Here is an 18129-nt window from a genome sequence, read left to right on the forward strand (position 1 = left end):
GGGTGGTGGGAAAGGTTGTGAAGTGGCTCATTGAGGCTGCCTCAACCATGGTGCTGTGTGAAGGTTATAGCCACCCACCCTCTTCTTGGACCTTGGCCAGGTGGATAGGACCCTCCCTGTGGGTTCAGCAGCTCCGCTCCATCCCCCCCACCCCCGTAAAGACACGTGTGTGCAGGATCTAAATCCCAGGGAGGCCCGGGCAGGGGTGGAGAAGGAACTGACTTTAATGTGAGGAGAGGGGGCGAGGCAGGCCAGCCTTGCTCCAGAACAAACTGTACATTACCTCGGGCATCACAGTAAAAAAAAAGCTCTTCTGTAAAAAGCTGGGGAAGAGAACACAGAATGTGCCACTCTGAACACGATCAAGGCACACTGTGGACGTTGTGTTGACCACACTGATCTTCACCTATGTGTGGGTTTCTGTTCAGTTTGGTTCTCAGGAGTATTAACTTACTATGTACTTACTAGATTTTTCCGTAAATTAAGGATCTACTTGATCACACTACAGCGTCACACAAAAGCATCAAAGGGAGTGGATTGTGGTTCGAAGCGACACGTTTTGAGCTTGTAGATCTGCTACTTATGCGGTTATTGAATTTAAATCCTGAAAAGTAACAGTTTTGGGACGATATATCACATCGCATTTAGATCGCAACAGCTCTTCTTCTGCCCACCTGGCTTGTACAACACGGGACACTGATCAGAGTAGAGTAGCACTCTTTAATACCATGAAAAACAAAGCAAAAACATAAACAAAATACAGTCAATGGCTTCTTTTTTTGATCCCAGTATTCAAAATCTTCCAAGGAAGACTTTATGGCTCAAGTTCTCTCTCTCTCTCTCTCTCTCTGTGTCTGTGAAACAAAAATATTAGCTATATATTGATTCACAATGAAGGTCTTTGATCATTCATTACTTCACGACAGAACCTCTCATGAGGTTTGATTGGAGTGATTACCCAATGGTGTCGACTTATGTGAGAAGAATATGGCAGGAAGTTGTAACATGACTCCATATAGTCAACTATACACAGAGGAGTGCGAACGACCGTCTACGGTCCGAGGTTCATAGAGTCAAAGGAGTTGCTTGGGAGCAGCAGCGACCCGCGGAACAATCGTGTATCTGTACATGGGCAGCAAGCGCTCTTTTGAGGTCCATAAGTATGATTCATTCTGTCATTACCCTGCCTAATGATTATTCTCGGCTTCGAGGCAGTGGCAGCTGTGGTTCATCGTGCACTTCAACGGGTCACAAGGCACCGTGTTGCACCCAGGTGGTCACTAGGGTTGGGATCCTTTAGGATTTTATACTATTCCGGTTCCTTAACGGTTCCCTTTTAACAGTTCCTACCTATTCCACTGGCTCTTAAAGTGAGGTACAGGGACCATCTGGGTTACTTGAGGGGGTTCCAAATGGACCTTTAAAAAGGTCTGAAACCATGAGAGTGAACAAAAGGTACCAAATGGACCCTTATACAGGTCTGTAATTCTGAGCGTGTACAAATGGAACCATCACGGGTCCATTTGGTTCTATTTGTAAACTCTCAAGAGTTATGGCGGTCCTTGAAATGAAAACGTTTGAGAACCACCTGGTATTGTAACTGTACAGCTGACATGAAGTCCACATAACCAGCTCTGACAGTGTGATGAAAACCGGTTCTGAAAAACCTTTCCAGAACGTGAAGGAACCGATTCCCGGTTCCTCAACACTGGATCTGTTTTTTCCTTCCGATTCCCATTCGGGAGGACGGCGGTTCCCGGATCCCAACACCCTAGTGGTCCCCCAGGGCGCTATCAGGTCCCCCTCCTAGGTGCTGTTGGCCTGCTCCTGCTCGAACAGCGCCATGGCCAGGTGCGAGCGGGACGCCAGGCCCTCCAGGTTGCTGAGCACGCAGCGGTGGTAGATGTCCTCGCTGAAGCGCGGGTTGCACGTCCGCCGCACATACTTCTGCACTAGCGCCGGCTCCACGGCGCGGAACACGTGCAGGCCCGAGTAGCGCACGAAGATCTCGTACACGTCCATGCTCTCCAGCAGCTCCTCGTTGTCCAGGAGGTCGGCGGCCATCTTGGTGCGCGCCGCCATGTAGTCCTGGTTGTAGAAGCAGGCCTCATGGAACACGTGGCGGTCGAAGTGGCCGTCGCGCAGCGCCTCCGAGGAGAAGGCCGCTGAGGCCGCCGACGGCGGCTGGTCGCGGTACATGACGGCCGGGCTGTACTCCTGGAAGAGGGGATGGACACGGACAGTTCAAAATGTATTGTTCCAGGGACCCCCAGTAGCAAAGATTTGAGTTACAAAGGTTTGCTTTTAAAACGATATATTCAAAGACTTTCACACATTTTCACGAATAATTTAGTTTTTTGCAGATTTACAAGCTCATGACGCGGCACTTGGTGCCACGCCATGAGCTTGTATATCTGCTATTTTTCAATAGCAAAAGTATTAAATAATTCCAGGTCTTAATGGGTTCAAATGCAATATCGGTATTGAACCTTTGTCACAATTTACAATGTAGGCATTTAGCAGACATTCTTAATCCAGAGTGACTTACAATAAGCAAGGACAGCACAAGGTAATACATCGATACATCAAATGCATAGAAATAGTAATCTAAAAAACATAGGTAGACTAAGAATCAATTCAGTAAAATCAATAAGAATTTAAACAATCAAAGCATCAATAATCAGTACATCAGTACAAGCTATACAGAATATATATATTTTTTTAACTTTGATGTACGATAGGCTGTCAAGTCGAAAATACATGTCGGTTTTAGCCGACATTTTATTTCATAATAATTATGTTTGAATGAGAAGCTGAAAAAGCCTTTTGTAATGATGATCAAGGCTGCAGATTCAGTGTTTTCTGGGGAAGCTTTCAAAAGGGTCAACATGTTGGATCATTTTTTTATAAAAATATTACACTCAGCTGTGTGCATTGCTTTATCACATTCAGCATCTATAGGGCACAGTCACACTGGACCTTTATTCTACCTACTGTATGAGGGCGGATTCTGCCAATGCATTTCAATGGGAATGGAGCGTTTTTATTCTTTTTTTCATAAATCCGCAAACCGCAGCAAACCGCTCCATTTGCAGAATCCGCCCTCATAGAAAAAAAAAAGCAGAGAGACTGTGCCGATGTAGATCTGCTATTTTTTTGGCAAATGTTCCGCCACCAGGATAATGGATTTTGATTATTGCGATGATATCGTAAATCGTGATTTCTTTTTGTCCCAATACTGGTGATCAGTGTTGTTTTTGACCGCAAATTTTGATTTTGTTTTAGTCATAGTCTTTTGAATAAAATGTCCTTTAGTTTTAGTCATAATTTAGTCACCTGTAAAGTATTAGTTGTAGTCTAATTTTAGTCGATTAAATATCATACGATTTTTAGCGACTAAATCTACAGTTGATTTAGTCACCTAAAATGCATTTTGGCTGGCCTCGATGGCATCATAATGACTGACTTTTACACTTGGTTGCGTGCTGAAAATAGCAGATCTACAAGCTCACAACGCGTCGCAGAAGAGCAACCAAACATAAAATTACTCTCTTCTCCACTAGTCCCTCCCTAAGGTTTTAGTCTAGTTTTTATTTTGTTGACGAAATTGTCAATATATTTAGTCTTAGTTTTAGTCATCACAGCTTAGTTTCAATTTCGTTTATATTTAGTTTTCGTCAGTGAAAAAAAAGTCGACAAACATTTTTCGTCATAGTTTTAGTCGACGAAATCAACACTGCTGGTGATATGACATATTCGTATGGTCCCATCCCTACCTGGAAGTGGATGGGGAAGAACACCTGCCAGCTGCTGATGGCGTTCATGCGGCAGCGGTTGAGGAAGTCTCCGTTGACCTCTGTCCAGACACTGGCCAGGAAGAACAGCGTGTCCACCGGGTGCTTCTTGGAGATGATGTCCATCAGCTTCACCTGCGAGCGGAGGGACCATGACCATGATGTGAAACATTATTACATGTTACACCAGTCCTCAACCTTGTCAGGCCAGCGACCCCCCCCCCCCCCCTCAAATAATCAGATTTTAACTGTTTAAAGAGTTGAGGCATTACATGTTGTATAACACAGTTCTATTGTGAAAATAGCAGATCTACATGCTCACAACGCCTCGCAACGTTGTGAGCATGTAGATCGGCTATTTTCACAATTTCTGCCTCTAATGTTTGACAATTTTAGAGGTATTAAAAAGTCCTTAAATTGTCACTTTATTAACACATCGGATGCCCACGTGATCTCTGACGTCTAATTTGCTGGTGCCCATGGCAACGCGTCATTTTACCTACCGGCGAGAGTACTGGCGAGAAAAATAATCAGAGTAAATGTAATCCGAGTATGTCCTGTTTATTTCGCAAAAATCTTTTCTTTCAGTCAGGACTGTTTTTTATAATTTCTAAGCCACAGTGTTTGTGTTACGGCATGTAGAAGAGGCTGCCGTTTTGAGAAAAAAATGAAAAAAGGAAGGGAATCCGGAGAAAACAGCACTTTTGTGCAGCCGGTAAACAGGAAGTCAACGAGCCACACAGCACGTCCGGGTGACGTAATTGCGCGCTGCATGTTGGGAAATGGAGTTGTTTCATCACCGCGGTAGCCAAGTGCAGTAGCTACAGTACAGTATAGTTTACTGTACAACGCGTCAAACGCGTCGTTGGGCACTCGTAAAGATCAAAGAGATTGACGCGTAGACACCACGTGGGCACCCGATGTGTTAATGTAGATACGCTCTATATACTTAAACGTTATGTTGGTTTGTTTACTGTTGAGTGAGAAAACAACATTGCACATTAATGGTGATACACCATGCATTTAAAAAGTATTTATATCATATTGTTTATGTCCCAAAAACGTTTTTTAAAAGGTTTGAGGCTAAATTACCACTCTTGAATAGAGAGCCCCTCTCATTTTTGAATGGCTCTCAGAGGATTTTCAGCTGCAGTACCAGTGGCCAGTATTACACCTACTGTAACATGAAACATGATTGTAGGCTAATCCTAAAGGAAATATTATCTATAATAAGCCTCTTCATATTGCTCATTGTTCCATACAGAATGGTAAGGGTAAGCAGTAAGGGTCACCTATGATAAGATGTTTATGGTCACTGTACAATAGCAGGGTTGTCACGATACACGGTGTTTTCGGTGCGAGCAAAACGCCGAGTACGTTACCTGCACAGCACTGCATGCACACCGATAGTAGACGCTGCCCCGTCGGCAGTAGAGATGAGACGTTCGCGAACAATTCGGTTCTCTTGAACGGCTCTTTTAAATGAATGATGGGATCCGGTTCGCAGTAGCGAGACACAGAGCACTGACTGAGTAGTGAGTCAGTGTCGCGAAGAGATTCAAAATCAACGGATCATCCACATTAGTAGATTGTTTACTTCTTGGACATGCATTTGTGGGATTTTTACAGTTTGCTTCTTCTGGTTTGGACCTGAAGGGCGGGGAGGGCAAATGCAAGTGAGCGTGTCGTCGCTGACTTCAGCGACGGCAGCAAATCAGGAAAGCCTGTTCTGAGAACCCGTGGAAAGCTTTTAACCTCCGCCTTCCCAAAAACAGAGAAAGACACAATGGTCAGAAATGGGACTTTGTGAGGATAGAAGGTGCTAGTCGGACTCCAAAAAAAGGTTTTAAAATGGGAAAAGTGAAAATTCATGGTGTATCACCTTTAAGTTAATCATCTGGGGACCCCCCCAAAATAATTTGGCGACCCCGGGTCCCGAAACAAAGATTGAGAATCACTGTGTTACACGATTATCGTTGTGGCAAATCTATATATATATTTTTTGCGATTAACGATATTATCGCGATAATCAAAGTATGCTTGAGACTTAAAATGACACTTTAGTTTAACCACTTGAACCCCAGCATTCCTATTCTGGCGGGAACGTTTGCTAAAAAATAGCCGATCTACAAGCTCACAACGTGGTGCATTGCAACTTGTTGTGAGTTTGTATATTTTTTGCGAATCGATTTGTGTAGAGTGAAATAAGAGCGTAACAAATGCGCTCTCTACAGGTCAGTTTTTATCAAGTATCGAGGCTTTAAGTGGTGCTGAATTTGCAGCTCAGCAAAAGCTAATTCATCCTAGCGTATGCTATGACGGAGGACAGTTTTATGATAAATTTAAATCGCCTCAATACCACTATCGTGAGTGTTTTTGTTCCATCGTGATAAACGATATTTAGCGCTCATCGTCCCATCCCATCGTACCTGCGAGGGCACCTCGGTCTTCACGCTGATCCAGGGGATCTTCACGTCGCCGTAGCGCTTCTCCACCTCGGCGATCATGGCCTTGACGCCGGCGAACACGTCGGTCTGGCTGACGCGCTGCGCGTCCAGCGGGTCATAGATGAACAGGAAGGTGAGCAGAACGTTGTCGTGCGTGTCCAGCGTGTTCATCACGTACATGTCCAGGAAGTTCCCTACGTAGTCCTGGTCCTGAGCGATGACGGGAAGGATGACCTGCACACCAGTGTTAAAGGGATATTTCACAATTCACTTTCAAAAATCTAAAATTGTTTGGGTCATTTTATCATCAACTCAGGCTTTTTTTGAACACCCAGCACAGTTTTCAAGTTGCTCGATTCTGTATTTAGAATCGAGACACATTTGATATTAATTTTAATAGACACGCCCTATTCCTATACAAACCCATTGTAACTTCAAACTCCATTTGAATCATGATAGATTCATCAAAAACACCCGTCCTTGTTTCTGCTGACTCATACTTAGCTCTGGTCCAGAGTGTCAGCTGCACTGACGCTCTGACAGGCGGCTGACTATAACACTAGACCAGGATTTCTCTACCCCTACGAGGGCTCAACTTCAGTCAAAATAAACTAAACTACTTCACTACTCACCTAATCAAAGGTAGGTTTGCTTTGTTTAAAGTCTATTCTCCGCGGTGGTAAACCTCTCAGCACCCCACCCACTCTGTAAAATACATTATTTCTGTCATGAAATAAAATGCACCCACCTCGAGCCACCGCAGACACAACCCGGAAATAAGCGGTGGTCAAGTTGGATGCGTTTTATTTCATGACAAAAATAATGTATTTTACAGAGTGGGTGGGGTGCTGAGAGGTTTCCCACCGCAGAGAATAGACTTTCAACAACACAAAACTAGTACTACCTTTGGTTAGGTGAGTAGCGAAGTAGTTTTGTTTATTTTGACTGAAGTTGAGCCCTCGTAGGGGCTGAGAAATCCTGGTCTAGTCTTATAGTCAGCCACCTGTCAGAGCGTCAGTGCAGCTGACACTCTGGACCAGAGCTAAGTCATACTGCCCTCCTAATACCTGTGGTTATTTCTTTTATTGTATATATATATATTTCTTTTAATTTTCCCAAAAGAGTATTACAGTATGAGTCACCAGAACCAAGGACGGGTGTGTTCGTAATCCCTGATTTTACACTTGCTTTTTTTTACTTAGCTGATCTACAAGCTCACAACGCGTCGTGCACGGTTATTTTCACTTGCGTGCAACCAAACATAAAACCTTTTAGTCTTGGTGTTAGTCATCATAGCTTAGTTTTTATTTAGTTTTCGTCAGTAAGAAAAGGCAGTCGACAAACATTTTTCGTCATGGCTTTTTAGTCGACAGAGTTAAACACTGACCTGCACCCGTGTGGCCTCCGTCACGTAGGGCATGGGGATGATCTCGATGGCGCTGAGCGGCCGCAGCAGGCTCACCCGCTTCCCGATCACCTGGCTGTGGCCCTTCTGCGTGAACACCTCCAGCGCCAGGTCCAGCACGTACTCCATGCCGCGGGTGGGGTCCAGGCGCCGGTAGCCGTTGAGCAGGCGCCGCTTGCGGAAGCGCAGCAGGGGCTGGTAGCGGTCGTTGAGGCGCTCCACGGCGATCTCCAGCGCCGAGTTGACGTCGGCGCGGTCGGCCCCTTGCAGCTCGCACTTGGGGGAGCCGTCGACGCAGGAGTAGATGTGCTCCTCGGTGAAGTACTCCCAGTTGATGACCTCGAAGCGGGTCTTGGGCTTGAAGGGGGGGTTGATGCCGATGGGCCACGTGGCCCCGGCCTTGCCCTCGGGGGTCAGCTCACTCAGGTTGCTGATCTGCATCTGGTACAAGAAACATAATAACAGTTAAAAAGATTTTCAATTTGCTAATACATTTATTTTTTTCATTAATCAAAAAGGAATCCATTAAGATCTGATTCTACAAATGCCTTCTAAATCAGTAGTTCTCAAACGTCTTTGTGTCAAGGACCCCCTAAATGATTTGGCAGCGGACCCCCGCATCTGAAAATGTTTTGTGGCGGAGCGGCGACCTCACAGAAGAGAAGATTTGTGTTAAAAATGTTCAGAAATAGCAGATGTATATACTGTATTTGCTATTTCTGAGAACCACTGATGACCACTGACTGCCAAGTGAATGTCAAAAGGCTGGCATCATTTCTAAATCATTCAATACAGAAATGTCTCACTTTGTGCCTGGACAGAATATCCCTCCCTGCCCCGACAGACATATCTAAATATTTGTTTTGTCAGGAATGTCTTCCAGGGCTCAAGAATGGAACATTGCAAAGCAGCAGTGCAGTTCATCCTTGGACTGAGCCTGTTGTAGCAGTTGCATCAGATAAGAAGCACACAAACACTTACAGTAACACAGGCGTACTGACAGTTTTCAAACTGTAATACTGTACATTCCAACGTTTTCAGGCCAAGGACCCCTTAGTTGAGAGAGAGATGAAGCAGGGACCCCCACAACCTTTTAATAGATTTCATATACATTCATTGTTTGACAGCACGGTCATCAGTGTATTTTGGATTCATGTCAATTTGTGTTTTCAAATATTTAACCATACTTGAACCGTCAATACTTAATAAACTTGACCTTTCACTCTGTACTTAGTTAAATATCGTGAAAATAGCCAATCTACAATATCAAAACACTTGTGGCTTGTAGAATGTTTGCCTCTTTGTTATATTATTTGACAGTTTGGCCAATGTTTGACCAGTTTTTATGGTATAGTTTGTTGTTTTCGAGGTATTAACTCATATGCTGCCATTTAACAATACCTTCGTACTCTTTAACTGCCATTCGTCTCCATAGACTTCCATGTAATTCATAGTGCACGGATCATGCACACCCATGCCTAGATAATGCACCACGTGTGTCCACATTGCTCACAGCTTTCAAACAAAAAAATCCGAATGGAAATCCGTTCAGGCATTCATGAGATAGCAGCCATTATGTTTTACACTGTTGTGAGCTTGGAGGTCTGCTACCTGAGTTGTATGGGGGTTAAACAAGCAATTTCGCGATCGCTATCATGCCTACTAACGTTTTTGGGGTCCAAAAAAAAATTTTTGGGGAAAAAAAAAAAAAAAAATGTTTTTTTTTTTTATTTTATTTACGGGATTCACGGGCGTGGCAGGGTGGTACAACGGGATTTTTAAGGGATTCACGTTTTTGGCAGTTAATGAGTTAAAGGGATCTTAAATGTCCTTAAATTGTCACTTCACTGTCGTCTGGGGACAGTCAAATCCTGTTGGGACCCACCTGGGAGTCCCGGCCCACAGGTTGAGAACCACTGGCATTAGAGGAGTGCTCACCTGCAGCTGTTCTATCTGCCGGTAGGTCCACTCCAGCTCGATCTGACTGAAGCGCTTGTGCAGGCGGTACATGACGCTGGGTTCCGACACGGGGTGGACGGCGAAGGCGTTCTTGAACTGGGCGCTGTCCTCGCGCTCCGGGTCCGGGTTCTTCCCAAGCTCAAAGTAGCGATATGTCATCTCCTGAGGTGCCACAGACACAAGCAGGGGAGCAAAAGAGTTAGTTTGGTGTAAATAGTGACCCATAGTAAAGAGGTGTAGTAAAGAGGACCCATTAGTGACCCTGGATTTACCATTTACTGCTACGAATAAAAAGCGTAGCTCACAAGCTTAATTGTTCGTGGACGTTTGTGCGTGACTGTTCTCGCCAAAGCAGGACGTCTGTAGCCTGATTTCAGACTCAGCTCACGCTTTAGTCTGAAACTGTGCCCCATTAAAGCGATTTACGGGGGACTTTTTTGCGAGCGTGCACGCGCGTGTCCGCGCGCGAGTGATCGCGACGCACGGTGATCGAGACGCACGGTGGACGCGACGCACCGTCGGGGAGTGTGTGTGTGATTGTGTGTGTGTCTCTGTCTGTGCCAGTGACTGCTTCCACACAGAACTGCGACCAGAAACTTGTAATCAACATTAAACGCGCATTAAACAGCTTGGTGAAATCAGTGCGCTTGTGCGTGTGTGTGTGTGTGTGTGCCTTCCTCAGCCTGCCTGTGTGTGTGTGTGAACTTCGTTTGAATCGTTTCAACTGCTGCGCGGATTGGATATTCGTTAGACCCACCCCACCCCCACCCCCACCCCGCGCGCTCATTGGACAGCCGAAAATTCGGCCGATTCATGTACTCAGCTCCAGACCAGAGAAAGAGTCCACTCTGAGAGTGGGCGGGGTCTCTGGTCTGGAAGCAGGCTAGGACGTCTGGTCTATGATCCTAGCACTGAGGTCTCTATGCATTTGATGTATTGCCTTGTGTTGACCTTGTATTATCATGTGTTTATCTTGCTTACTGTAAATCACTCTGGATTAAGAGCGTCTGCTGAATTGTAATGAGAATGCACGCAGAAAAAAAATGTTTCCCCCGCCCAGGGCGAAAAATTAATCTTCACGTGAGAACGGCTGCATTCATTGACACGGAGCAGAATAAAATCAGCGTCCATGCGCTTATGCTTGCGCGCCGGTCGCAAGTTACAATGAAAAGCTCCACCGGCTGTCCCTCCCTCCGTCAGTCAGTCTGTCCGTCACGTCACGTCACGTCACATGACACTTTTGGCCGTCTCACTTGGACATCTTCAAGCGCCACCATCAGGCTGAATTTTGCGAAACACATTTTTGGACATTGCTCCAACAGATTTTGGCCTAAAATCACACAAAGCGGTACACAGTATCTCTAAAGTCATGACATCAACATGGATCTGTCCCATTTCCCATATTCCCTCCTGATTTGCTACGATTGCCTTCTAAAGTTTGTGTATGCAACCTGACGGTCGCATATCTCCCGATTAGGGAGTCTTACTGGTAGGTACAGTGGTTGGAAAAGATCTGTTGTTTACATCCTTTGAAAGAATTAACCTCACTCTCGTTTAGAGATGTGCCGATTCTTCTTCTTTCATGTATCATCGTCCTTGATGATTGGTTGACGACATTTTATTTCACAAGATTTCTTGTTGATCGGTGAGTGATCGCGATTGGCCGATAATGCCTCTATCAGCTTTGCCGATCTACAAGGTAAGATCAGCTATTTTCACAATATTTATCTGTGGGACTGAATGTAACCTCAGCTTCAACTCCTACAAGTTAAATTGGATACTAAAGGACCTAAGCCTGCAATCTCCTAATATTTATACTTAATTATACAATGTCAATGTTTTGTAAGAAGAATAATTTAACACAATAAATAGAAGAATTTATGGATTTGACGCGGTGATCGGTATCGGCCCCAAAAATCTAAATCGGAGCATCTCTACTCTCTTTAGCAGTTTCTAGAATCTTTAATAGAGGTTTGCACAGCAGCAGCAGTCCACATAGAGAATTGAGAAACCGACACGTTTCGGCACATACTGTCTGCCTTGCTCCACGTTTGAAACCGAGTGTTTACATCCTTGGCATTTGGCTGACATTTTAAAGCAGAGTGAGTGACGGGGGTAACGATAAACGCTGACTCAGCATCTTCCTTAAGGTTACCTAGAATAATAGAGAACGATATCTGCAACAGAGCAGAAAGCCTGCAACACTCCAAATTAGATAGTCTTTTTAGTGCACGGCTCAAAATAACATGTTATTGAACATGGGAGCTTCCTGTTATTGTACTTTACTTTAACCACAATGAGCTTGCAGATCAGCTACTTCTGGAAAACGTATGACCATTTCTCAACATCTCAGATAATTGCAATTAGGCGACAGACCTAGGAAGACATTAAAGGAAAACTTCTTCTCTTTAATTACTATCTAAAATATGAACCCTTGTTGTAAACAAAACCTAAGTTGTCCTTTTGAAGGCTAAAAAGGATGAAAAAAAAAAGGATAGAGAAAACGCAAGGGTCTTCAACAGGGGGTCCCGGATCCCTAGGGGGTCCTCAGAGTTACTACAGGGGGCCCTCCAAATCTTTGTGTGATAGAAGCATTTTTTCTCCTTTTTTATATTAACCACTTGAACCCTAGCGTCCATATTCTGAGAACTTTAGCCAAAAATAGCAGATCTACAAGCTCACAACGCCTCGTGCTGCGAGGTGTTGTGAGCTTGTAGATCGGCTATTTTCGGAAAAGAGGTTTGGTGTAGAGGAGAAAAGAGCAGACTAAGTACAAAGTGAAGGGTCAAGTTTATTATGAATTGATGGTTCAAGAAAACACAAATCTACATGAATCCAAAATGCACTGATGATCAATCGATGAAACTATGTGGTATCTGTGGGTTTTGGGGGTCCCTGCTTCAGTATGACTTCGACTAAGGGGTCCTTGGCCTGAAAACGTTGAAGACCCCTGGAATAACATATTCAATGAATCACTGTGTGTATATATATTTACCTGGTGCACCTCCACACAGCTGAGGCCCAGGTAGTCGATGATGCAGCGGCCCAGCCACTCGTCGGGCCTGACGCTGAGGATGTCGTTGCGGCAGGTGTCCAGGTGCGGCTGCAGCCGGGCCAGCAGGCTGCGCGACAGCAGGTAGCCGTAGCCGCCGTGGCAGTACCGTGCCTTCTCCTCCCCGCCGATGAACTCCTCCGCCCGGCCCATGTAGAGGTCCTGCCCGGCGCTCAGGTGACCCACCTAGAGGATGAAGACCATAATTATCGTTATTATCGTTGAAATTGTCCTCCGTCATACACTAGGATGAAATATCTTTGGTTCAGTATGACTTCCAACCCTCTATACTTTGATAAGATGCATCTGTAAAGAGTGCATTTGGTACTCTTATTTCACTCTACACAAACTGAATTGCCAAAAATAGCTATATTTACAAGCTTGTAGCTTGCCCAAAATTGGCCGAACCTTCCCCCTAGAATAGGGAAGAGTTCAAGTGGTTAAACAAAATTGTCATTTTAAGTTTCAAGCATATTTTGATTATCGCGATAATATCATTAATTGCTACGTCCCCTAGGTCAGTTTGCTTGTGGTCCCCAAACGTTTTAGCTTGAGACCCAAAAGAAAAATCCCATTGCTTGGGAAACAATCACCCACCAGCTCTGACAGCCTCTCGGCCTGGATGTAGGTGTCGTCCTGGGCCAAGTAGAACCAGTCGTAGTCCAGGCCGTAGTGCTGGTGGAGGTGGCGCACCGTCTCGTACATCAGCCAGACGGGCCGGTCGTCGCCGTGTGCCACCACCGCCATGCCGTGGGGCACCTTGGGGCTGCGCAGCCCCGTGAAGAAGAAGGTGCGGTGGAAGTGGTGCGCCACCGTGCGGTTCACCGCCACGGCCAGCGTGTTGAGGGTGGCGCGCGAGCTCAGCACGCCCACCAGCAGGCGCTCCCGGATGCCCAGCTCGGTGTGGATGTACCGGGTCCTACAGGACAGACCACTTACAAGTTAGACCAGGGGTCTTCAACAGGGGGTCCAAGACCCCTAAGGGGTCCTCAGAGTTACTACCGAGTTACTACAGAGTTACTCAGAGTTAACGATTTGAACCCTAGCGTCCATATTCTGAGAACTTTAGACAAAAATAGCAGATCTACAAACTGTAGATCGGCTATTTTCGGCAAAGAGGGGTGTAGAGGGGGAAAAGAGCAGACTGTAAAAAAGGTAAAAAGGTCAAGTTTATTAAGTATTGACGGTTCACGTGGTTAAATATCTGAAAACACAAATTGACAAGAATCCAAGATACACTGATGATTGTGCTGTCAAACAATGAAACGATAGGGCATCTATGAAAAGGTTGTGGGGGTCCCTGCTTCAACTCTCTCTCAACTAAGGGGTCCTTGGCCTGAAAACGTTGAAGACCCCTGAGTTAGGCATTTAGCAGACGCTCTTAATTCACAATACGCAAGGACAGCACAAGGTAATACATCAAATGCATAGTAATTGTAATCCAGAATCACAGGTAAACCGAGAACCTATCATCAGTCTAACAGTAGAATAACCAAAATCTGTTCATTGAAACGATGTCCTTGCATCCGTCTACATAACATGCTAATTAAATTACATTTTAGCCTTCACATAAGACTGCAAGGTCATCAAGGCTAGGGCAAGAAATTGCTTTCATCTCCCCTTGAGGTCTCCTGATAAGACGATTTTCATGCCAGTTTTGAAGGAAACCAGGGCATTCCACATTGTGGTGGCAGAGTAGTAGAATTTTCCCCCTTCATTCTATATTTGGGTGGTAGCAGATCGTTGTCACATTGTGGCTGTGGATGCCACTCAGTTTGGAGAGGTAGTTAGTCAGGTATGAGGGTATTGAGGAGGGCACTGTCCCTTTGACTATCTTAAATATCAATACCATTTTTTTATGAGGAGGAGAGGTAGATAGATAGACGGTGAGATGGAGAGGAGGCAGAGGAGGAGAGGTAGATAGAACGGTGAGAGAGACATAAATAAATCAAATTTAAGATTTGATTTAAAAGCTGTGGAAAAGGGGGGCGCCCGCTGGCCTAGTGCCTCCCTTCAATGTCGGACAGCATGTTGCGAGTCCCGTTCCCCACAACCTTTGCTTCTTGTCACTCCCTGTCATCCCCGTCTCCGACTCCCCATCTCAGTCTGGCCTCTCTGGCTTTATCTCCAAAACAGCGAACATTTACTGTCCCTCTGATGTAATTGTTCCTGATCCTATCCATCCTTGTTACTCCCAGGGAAAGAACCTCAACATTTTAGTGTCTGCAACCTCCAGCTCTGCTTCCTGTCTTTTCCTCAGTGTGACTGTCTGTAAATCAACAACATAGCTGGTCTCACCACCATCTTGTAAACCTTCCCTTTCATTCTTGCTGATATTAAAGGGGAAGACCACCCATTTTCAATATTGAAATATGTCATTAATATACCTTAGATGAGTTGTGTGGAAATAGAAAAAAAAGTCCCCCCCCCCCCTTCTGTGTTGCCTAGAACTGGAGGATTGATTTGGGGGTTTGTATTGTAAAGTACAACTTGATGACATCACACCGTTGTACTTTACAATACAAACCCCAAAATCAATCCTCCAGTTCTAGGCAACACAGAAGAGGGGGAACTTTTTTTCTATTTCCACACAACTCCTCTAAGGTATATTAATGACAAAGTTCAATATTGAAAATGGGTGGTCTTCCCCTTTAAACAAGCATATACAAGCCTAAGTAGCTTCTAATTACACATTCTAACTGGTAGGCCCTATAAGGAGAGTTGAGGCATGAGACAACCGATTACCAAATTATAGCCTATACTGTACATTTTGGGGGAAAAGGTTGCTGTAATATGTATCAATTATATTGTCATACATTTACAAGGAACCGTTTTTCCCCCCCACATGCCATCAGACTCATAAATAGCATGAAAGAGTGACACTCATAAATAGCATGAAAGAGTGACTGTGCAATAACCCTCAGCACATGCACTTTCACTAAAATGTGTGCCCTGTTTTTAGGTTGTCGTTTGATTTAGTTTTTTACTGTAGTGGAGTTTCCGAGCGTAGCTTTGTCCACATGATACCGGTATGTATGTACTGTTGAGGAATTCTTAAATAAGTCATGTTATCCATTTAATTCATGTCACAGCTGAGGATGTGTATTGAGATTCACTTCTGATCACTGTCTCCTGTTTAATTCACCATGTGTTAGTTACCTGCTCTGAGAAGTTCCTGAGGTTTTTGTCATCCATGTGTTAATGCAGAAGGTGTTAACTTCTGTGTTGATCAAGCATACATTTCTCACCTGAATTCAATGGTCTGTCTCCTGTTCTAGTTCTAAAATACAATCACTCGTTCTTTTGAACTCTGAACTGGTGTCTTTGCATTATTGTGTCCCTCATTTGATAGTCCCTTCCGGATTACCAGGACAGTACCTAACCAGTGAACTAGTGACAATGAAGTGAATCTGAAAATGTCTACTTGTGCAATTTTTGTATAAGCAGCCCATCACTATATACCCTTTGTTAATAATAGAGAAAATAGTATACTATGGCTACATACATGTACCCTGGAATGAGGCAGAGCAGAGGGGGAATAAATCAGCTCCACCCCCAACAAGGCCTCACAGAAAGCCTTTTGGAGTCATGGAGATACACATTTGCGTGTACAGGTAATGTTCTCTAGTCTAGATCAGTCACAGTGGTCCTCAAAGTTTATTTACTTATTTCAAGGACCCCCTTAAAGACCTGTGAGGGTCATTTGAGAACCACTGCTCTAAATCAGGGGTCATTTTCAGACATTAACCACTTCCGTTACATTTACTTAGTACACTTTCACTCAGAATAGGGATGTTATTGTTCAAGAAATCCTTTCACACCAAGATAACTCTCGGACCCCCTGTTGAAGGCAGAGAGGACTTTTATCCCCCACTCACCTGAGGACCTTCTTGTGTGGTTTGTTGGGGTCCTTGTGATACGGAATGACGCGTGGCTGGAAGTCCTGATCGTTTCCATTCCCGTCCCTAGAGTCCCCTTGGGGGTCTCCTGCTCCTCCTCCTCTGCCCCCCAGGAAAACCCTCCCGTTGGCCCCCAGCTCGTCCCCACACGAGTCCTCGGAGTCGCCCTGGGTCCAGGACACCATCAGGAGGCTCAGGCTGCACCCCAGAGACAGCCCCAGTATCAGGGGCAGAGCAGGCCTGAACACGGCCAGGAAGGACGAGAGACGCATGTCTAGATCCTACACAAGGCAGGCAGGCTCGGCACCGACAGGTATGATGTTGCTCAGGAGAGGGACCACTGGAAATCTCTGTTGGAAATGATGTTACCCCCGTGACCCGATTCCGCATAAGCGGTTGAAAATGGGTGGATGGAAAAGCAGACAGGCCGACCAAGGGAACAATGTTACCAGTGTGAGGTACAGCTTGCTAGTTTAAAGGTCTCATGAAGAAAACGCCGTCGACCGAGCTTCGAGTTTCGTCGAAGATATCTCATATTTTTAACATAAATGTTTGTTTGTTTGTTTGTTTGTTTGTTTGGCATTGATTTAAGAAACACGGCTTTTACCCGTTTGCTGATCCTCTCATGCTATAAGTTGTCCCGTTAATATCTGTGTAATAAATGTGTATCCAGCCCATAGACCTGTGCCACCACAACTACATTAACCATAAATATAGGCTGACAAACACACTCTCTAGTTTAACGTTCTGAGTTTGTGCTGCTGGCTGTTAGAAAAGTGCAATGTTTGGCAATGCATCTATTTGTGATGTAATGGAAATCTATCATACAACATCGCTGTAACGTAAACAACGATCCCCGGCCAGCTAAGTTAGTTTAACGTGCATCACCCCCAGTTTAGAATTAATGATTAAAATAGCTTAATGGTAGGCTAACAATTAGCTCGGTGACGTTAGATTAGACCTATGCAGAGAAGCTGAACGTTGTCTGATAAAGCTGATCGCTTTAGAAGCCAAAATAACCTCCCTACCTGGAAGACGCATAGATTTAGGTTCTTATTTCAAACATACATAACATATAGTCTACATGCATCCAGTGAAAACATCCAGATAGACATGCTAGCCAGCTAGCATCACGTCGAGCCCGTTCCTCTTCCTTCCTCTTAAACCCGTAGGGGAACCAGAAGAAGTCACATCATCATGTCGTCCATCGGTGTGTGCGTCTCATCACCTCCTCCTCCCCCCAGAACAAACGACCACCACCGGTCCACAGCAGACAGTAGGGCAAAAAGCTCCAGCTTTCGCCCTTTGCTGGGACTAGTGGGCGCCACTTGGCAGCCTGTGTGCTTGCAGCGGCTGCCTGGTAACCAACTGTAGTGGACAGAGAGAGCAGAGCCACCGCTGGAGGGGTGTGTGTGTGTGTGTGTGTGTGTGTGTGTGTGTGTGTGTGTGTGTGTGTGTGTGTGTGTGTGGCACCAAATTCTGGGCCCTGGGTACAAGGATTCACTGTGGGCCCCCCATGAATGTTCTTCAAAGGGGGAACTGGGAACGCATTATTACGCATTATTTTGTGCTT

The 18129-nt window shown here is 45.1% G+C and overlaps 1 protein-coding gene across 1 annotated transcript; it reads right to left on the reverse strand.

The window, feature by feature from the left end:
- Positions 1-791: 791 nt before the first annotated feature.
- Positions 792-17907, reverse strand: chpf2 (chondroitin polymerizing factor 2). Its single transcript, XM_080752102.1, has 8 exons — positions 16536-17907; positions 13255-13576; positions 12601-12843; positions 9585-9767; positions 7629-8087; positions 6224-6475; positions 3777-3929; positions 792-2217 (listed from the first exon to the last, which is right to left on the reverse strand). Exons 1-8 carry the CDS (start codon positions 16826-16828, stop codon positions 1807-1809), a joined length of 2316 nt encoding a protein of 771 aa, XP_080608228.1. The 5' UTR covers positions 16829-17907; the 3' UTR covers positions 792-1806.
- Between the last annotated feature and the right edge of the window lie 222 nt (positions 17908-18129).

This window comes from Nannobrachium achirus (genome assembly GCF_963921795.1).
Source record: "Nannobrachium achirus genome assembly, chromosome: 21".
NCBI lineage: Eukaryota > Metazoa > Chordata > Actinopteri > Myctophiformes > Myctophidae > Nannobrachium > Nannobrachium achirus.

Bases quoted from the DNA above. Each gene is read 5' to 3' on its own strand.
- chpf2 (XM_080752102.1), bottom strand. From the start codon at position 16,828: ATGCGTCTCTCGTCCTTCCTGGCCGTGTTCAGGCCTGCTCTGCCCCTG. The intron at 9,768-12,600 runs GTAAATATATAT...GTGGCACCTCAG, and splicing joins GCTGTGTGGAGGTGCACCAG to GAGATGACATATCGCTACTT. The intron at 6,476-7,628 runs GTCAGTGTTTAA...ACTGGTGTGCAG, and splicing joins CGGAGGCCACACGGGTGCAG to GTCATCCTTCCCGTCATCGC.